Here is a 6,262-nt window from a genome sequence, read left to right as displayed (position 1 = left end):
ATGGCTCTCTACGTTCACCATTTCCTGCTGGCCCTGCTTCTTCTGGGAGCTCACGGTACAATCTTCACTCTTTTTCATCTTATGCTCATGCTCGAGTTGTGAACCCATAATCTGTGTGATTTGGAATTGTAACATCAGAAATCTTCGAAGGAGTTAAATCACCTCAAACTGGACAATATGCTGAGGAAACATCTGAAACTAAGATTTCAAAAGACAAACTAATTCTTACTCAGACTTTGAAAAATATATCAGATTTCTTTAATAATCCTCTCGATTATCTTGCAGGTTTGTTCTTGGAGACACTGTACTTGATTATCTCAGTCTGTGTTGTGTTTATGTACCTATTCTCAATGTGGTTAAATTGACAGACTACTGCACAGATTTTGTTTGCTACAGTGGGTGACTACTTCGTCCTAACAGTCTTTTTTTCTTCATGCTGTCCATCTGCCTGAACAGTGTTGGTCAGCATTCACGCTCAAGAGGTAAGACGAAAGCTCTGTTCAATTTCAGAGATGATTGAACACTTAGGGAGCATTAAAATCAGTAGTGTCTGCATACAATGCAGCTCAGAGTTGTTATTTTCTAAATGCTTTTAGATCAGCCACACCAGAGACATTTCAGCTTGATGTGTAGCAGTCTCTCTGCACATCATTGTCTTTTCACTCATCCATGAAATTATAAATTTTACATCTTTTGCAAATCAGCTGTATTTTAAGATAATGGTGTTTATATTTTTGGTATTTCTGATGACACTACTTTGGATTGCATGTATAATATGTTGTTTGTGTGTGTTTGTATAAGGCGGGAGTGTCTGAGGCATGGACCAGCAGGTCTTGCAAATGTGATTGTGAAGGAGGTGAATCCCCGACTGAGTTTACCTCCATTGGGACCGGCTCTTCCATGGTGCAAGGAGTGGACTGCATGCCAGGTAAGAACCATCAAGTACCGTCCTCTCTCTGAAGGAAAAGCACACCGTTAATTTTGTGCCAGTAGCCTGTAACTTTCCTAAAAATCAACTTGTCCATTTTGTTTTCACCATACATGATGAATTTCACATCACATGTGCACTTAACTGCACAAAGAGCACACATTATCTCATTTCTAATGAGGCCACTCTTTGATCTACTAATTAAGTGACTCTTGTTAATTAAAAATGACATTGAATAATTAAACTAATAATAGTACTTGTAACAAGGACTTAATTGTGATGTCAGTGTTCAGATAACGAACATGCAAATCTGAGAGAGTGGACGAGGACAAGAGTCATACGCTGTATATCCAACTTTTTGACCTGCTGGAAATCTAGTTTACGATGCAGTAGGTCTGCAACTGAAGATTTTGTTTTATTTTGCGTGAATTCTGAGAAATGTTTTTGTTTGGGTTATGAAATCCAAAGAAAGTCAAATGTACCGCAATATAAAACATAGTAAAACTGCACATATTCATATTTAAATTAAACAATTAAAACAGCTGCTGGTTGAGTTATTAATTAATCCACAAATCACCTAAACTCTACACTGCAGATAGATGGTGAGATAATGTTTGCGATTGAGACAGAGAGAAGGGGAATCTCCATATGTTCATGTGTACATGCATGAGTGCATTAGACTCCAGATTTGACGCCACAGGGTGGACATGCTCCACTGGACATCCTCAGAGAAGATGATGCACATGAAGCCACCTCTGCCAAGGCTGCATGGTCCACTAGATTATCTCTATCAATCATAGAATATGCATTCTGCATTTGCATTTTATTTTCATTTGTTTTTGAGCTTGGAAACAGCAGTTGACAAAAATATCCATTAGTAGCTGTTCATATTATGTTCATCAGCAGATGGAGATCTCTTTCAGGACCTGTCCTGGGGTTTAACTTTCCACAAAATCTCTGTGAAATCTGCAATCTTGCTTTTGGGATCTCCTGCAAAGCAACAAAACACTTACAAACAGAAAGCCCTGATGACATCCTCATAAGGCCTGAGATATAAAGATCAGACTTGAATCCTGTCAGGCACGATGATCAGAAGAGGAAGGCTGATGAGCAGTAAACGGGTTTCCCTCAGTTAGTTGATGTGTGTCCACTTGGCCACAAATCACATGGCAACCGATGACTGAGAGGAGAGAGAATTTCAGCAGATATTCATTATCTGAGATCGTGATGCTCAGATTATGGGGCTCATAATAGACTTTGCCGATGGCACAATCACAGAAACCAGGAATTACCACCACATGGACCTGGTGATGATAAATGATGAGTGAGACAGACTTTCCTTCACCAGCCTCTATTCCGCCTCTATACCACCTCAATCCACCATGTCTCACCCCTCTGTTTTCCCATTAATTCAGGGACCTGAATATGTTTTATTCTTCTCTTGAAATACATTAGGGCTGACTATGGAGCCATCCGCATTACTGTTATGTAAACACTTATCTCCTGACTCACACAGGCGCTGCTGCTACTGCTGCTGTATGCGTTGTAATACTAGGGATTAGATAGGATGTGACCCTGTGCCAGATAGGCTTAAGCCAGTAGTAAACAAAAGCACAACGGGTTTGTGCTCCGTGTATCACACAGCGGATATTATTTCTGAAACTTCAGGGAGAAAAAACTCACTCGTGTGCAGCTCTCTCATCTCTCCCATTCATGCATTTCTGATGTGAATTTACTCAGTCAACAAAGGACAAGCTCTCGTGTGTTTTTAGTGGAAGTGATAAGGCAGACAGACAGATCAAAACATGGGAGCAACAGGGAGCTAAAGCTGTTGAGGATAGAACATGGCCATCTGTCCGCCTGCCGCCCTAATGGACATCGCTGATCTCTCACTGTGGAGAATTAAACTGCAGGCTTTTAGGACGGGATATGGGTCACATTGGCTCTGCTAACGGCAGGGGCTCTGGACGCGGGAGGGTGTGAGGGTGGAAGTGGGCAGGGGTGAGGAGGGAGAGTTGTAGAAATAAGCACCTTGAGAGGCTTATAGTGATGTTCCTTTGCTGGTCACATCTTCCGTGTTTTAAGGCTCATCTGTTGGCCGACATGTTTGTGTTCTCCTTCTATCGGGGTGGTGACCTTGAAATCCATGTAACCAGGGGGTCTTTAAGAACAATGTTATCAACGGAAATACATAACAGATTAAATTAAAACCTCTGTTTGATAACTTTGTCTTTGATCCTCCTGCAGAGTGTCCGTACCACAAGCCTCTGGGCTTCGAGGCCGGATCAGTGAATCCAGACCAGATCACCTGCTCCAACCAGGAACAGTACACCGGCTGGTTCTCCTCGTGGCTCCCAAGCAAGGCCCGGCTCAACACTCAGGGCTTCGGGTAGGTGCACGCCACAGTGTAAGCTTTTCTTTCCACAATTATTATTTTTTTTACAATTTTTCAAATCGTAAACAAAAGTTATATAGCTTGTATTTTTATAATACTCTTTTTTTATATTGCGTGTATTTTTAATCTCCATCAGTGAATGCTGAGATTGCCAAAAGCTAAATATGTTTGAATTTTAACTCACAAAATGTTTTTGGCAGAGATGGTCGACTGTTCTAACCCTAATTAACAAATGTCGGGCACTTGCCATCTGTGAGGAACAGTGTTCGAAGAAAATGCAGTCAAAAGAGAGAGATGAAACCCATCTTTTATTATGTAAGGTTGACATGACAATATGCTCTTGCTTAAAAAGCATTAAGATGTAAATAAGACGGGCAGTGCAATAAATATGCTGAATGAAATGGCTGACTGCGAGTAGCTGCTATGTTTTCTGTTTTCCCCTTGAATATTAAAGGTCCTATTGATAACATTTATTTGTAGACGAATATTTATCACAAATTCATCCACAGTTTTAAGGAAAGTGGACGAATGAAATTATCGCCTTTCCTAAAAAAAATGATGATTGTGAATTATTAATTAAAAAAATACTGATTGGTCCTAAATGAATGTTTTGATTATCTCTGTGAAAGATATCTGAGCACTATAGAGTTGAGTGCCAATAGTATAAGGAACTTGGTATCACGTGGTATCTCTGTGATGTCAGCGATTGAGAGACTTACTTCTTGCAAGTTAGTGTGGAAAAAAACACATAGTTTTTGACGTTAACGGCTTCACTTACCGACACTGGCATCTGAATGCCCTCCATCAGGTAAAAAAATGTATTTACTGTGGCAACAAGTGATAACAACACGTTAGCACATATTAGCTACCTAAATAACCCCTGGTAAAGAAGAGTTTGCTGACCTCCAGAGAAGGGAGCAAAGCACAGTTTATTTTCTACTTGGTGTTTAGTTACTCTTTAAGAAAAGAAATGCATTAAGAGAAACTTCAACCCTATATATTCTTATACAAAATGAGGGAAAAAAAGAAATAATAATGGTAAGAATTAAAGCCTCAACAGAACATAAATAAAGAGTAAGTCTAAGAAATAAATACATAAGCACTTTATTGTTGAGTCGTATTTCTTTAAATTGTATTTGTTACAAAAGAGAGAAACACTTAACCAACCAGTGTATTTAAAAATGGTAAATATATACTACAATACTTCTATCATACTGTCATGACTTACTGGGAAACCTGAATAGGAGCTGAAGTTAATGTTAGCAGTACCAACTGTGCTTCGTCTTTACTATGCCAATTAAAAATGTCTTTTGTGAGAAATGGAATCTAACCAGCTCTAGTTGTGCATCTTTACATACATCTATGTTACCTGCTTTAAGAAAATATCAGCAAGTCAAACTGAACCTTGTGTGCACGTGTTGTAAACCAGCCAAACTGCTGCATTACATCCAGTGTGTGTGTTTGTCCTCCAGCTGTGCCTGGCTGTCTAAATTCCAGGACAGCAACCAGTGGTTGCAGGTCGACCTGAGGGAGGTGATGGTGGTGTCAGGGATCCTCACCCAGGGCCGCTGTGACGCTGAGGAGTGGATCTCTAAGTACAGCGTTCAGTACCGCACGGACGAGAAACTCAACTGGATCTATTACAAAGACAATACTGGAAACAACAGGGTCAGTTGAACCCAGTCAAAACATTATAGAGTAAATGTGAAGCTTGAGGTTACATATCGGTCACCACTGGTCTTGAATGGAAATGGGGATGTCATAATTCATTTAAAAAAATTAAAACTTTTACAGGGATATTGCTTTGAAAAAGGGGTGAAATCTGATCCCAAATCTAATGAAGATCTGTTATCATCTTGTTAATGATGGCTCGGACAGTGAAGAAATGAATAAATTTGCTATTATAATAGATTTCTAAAATTTTGATTTTCAATATGTGTTACTGAATAACAATCCGAACAATTGTTTAAGTCATTAATCCAGCAAAAAGGCAAAACATTTGCGGGTTCAAGCTACTAAAAAGTGACATTAAACTGTTCTCTTTTATTTACATCATTGTGAATAAGAACTGTTTTGGCTTTTGGCCTGTTGCTCTGACAAAACAAACAAATTTAAATATGTGATTTTCCCACTATTTTCTGGTGGGTTATAGATTTAACAAGTAATTGATGAATTAATAGTTATTGGCTGCAGCCCAAACATTATGATATTATTAATAGTAATTGTAGTAACTTTAATGTAACAAGCACTATATTTTGTCCGTATTAGTGTTTGTCTAAATGAATCCCTCCTGACCTTTCACTCATCTCTCTCTTTCTCAGGTGTTTTACGGAAATTCTGACCGCTCCTCGTCCGTGCAGAACCTGCTGCGGCCGCCCATCGTGGCGCGCTTCATCCGCATCCTCCCCCTCGGATGGCACACACGCATCGCTCTGCGCATGGAGCTGTTGCTCTGCATGAACAAATGCATCTGAAACCCTACTCACTCAAAGGCTTTCCCCCCAAAAATCTTCATCTATATCTAAATCGCCCCATCGTCCGATTGTGTGGTCTGTTATTATATCCACAGATTTTTTTTCCCCCTATGGCTACATGTATAAAACCACAAGTTGAAGATATAAACAAAACTGTTTGACTGATGTGATCTAATTTAAATGTTTGTTCGATATGCTCAATGAGCTTTCATTCACTCCACGCTCCATTGTCTGTGTTCCATCAGTCTCGTTCTGGGTGCTTTTATTTGGTGAGTTCTCAATAGATTGTTCAAATGAATTTTGAAATGAAATGGAATAAATTGAAAGCAATAATTAGGCATGGAGAGGGAGAGGCGGCGTTGCCATGGAGGTTGTATCAAACGGTCTGAGACAAGCTCTTCCAAAACATTTGTGTCCTCCTGTGAAATTTTGTTTCTGCTTCTCCTGATATTTAACAATAAACAG

At 39.5% G+C, this 6,262-nt stretch overlaps 1 protein-coding gene across 1 annotated transcript; it reads left to right on the top strand.

The window, feature by feature from the left end:
• Positions 1-5,920, top strand: rs1a (retinoschisin 1a). The gene is made up of 6 exons (XM_054620625.1): positions 1-55; positions 457-482; positions 802-928; positions 3,176-3,317; positions 4,796-4,991; positions 5,645-5,920. The coding sequence occupies exons 1-6, from the start codon at positions 1-3 to the stop codon at positions 5,795-5,797; spliced, it is 699 nt and encodes a 232-aa protein (XP_054476600.1). The 3' UTR covers positions 5,798-5,920.
• The last annotated feature ends 342 nt before the right edge of the window (positions 5,921-6,262 follow it).

The sequence above is a fragment of the Anoplopoma fimbria genome, chromosome 2 (genome assembly GCF_027596085.1).
Source record: "Anoplopoma fimbria isolate UVic2021 breed Golden Eagle Sablefish chromosome 2, Afim_UVic_2022, whole genome shotgun sequence".
In the NCBI taxonomy this organism is placed as follows: Eukaryota; Metazoa; Chordata; class Actinopteri; order Perciformes; family Anoplopomatidae; genus Anoplopoma; species Anoplopoma fimbria.
Note: the sequence above shows the minus strand (reverse complement) of the source record. Positions and strands in the feature narration are given on the sequence as shown.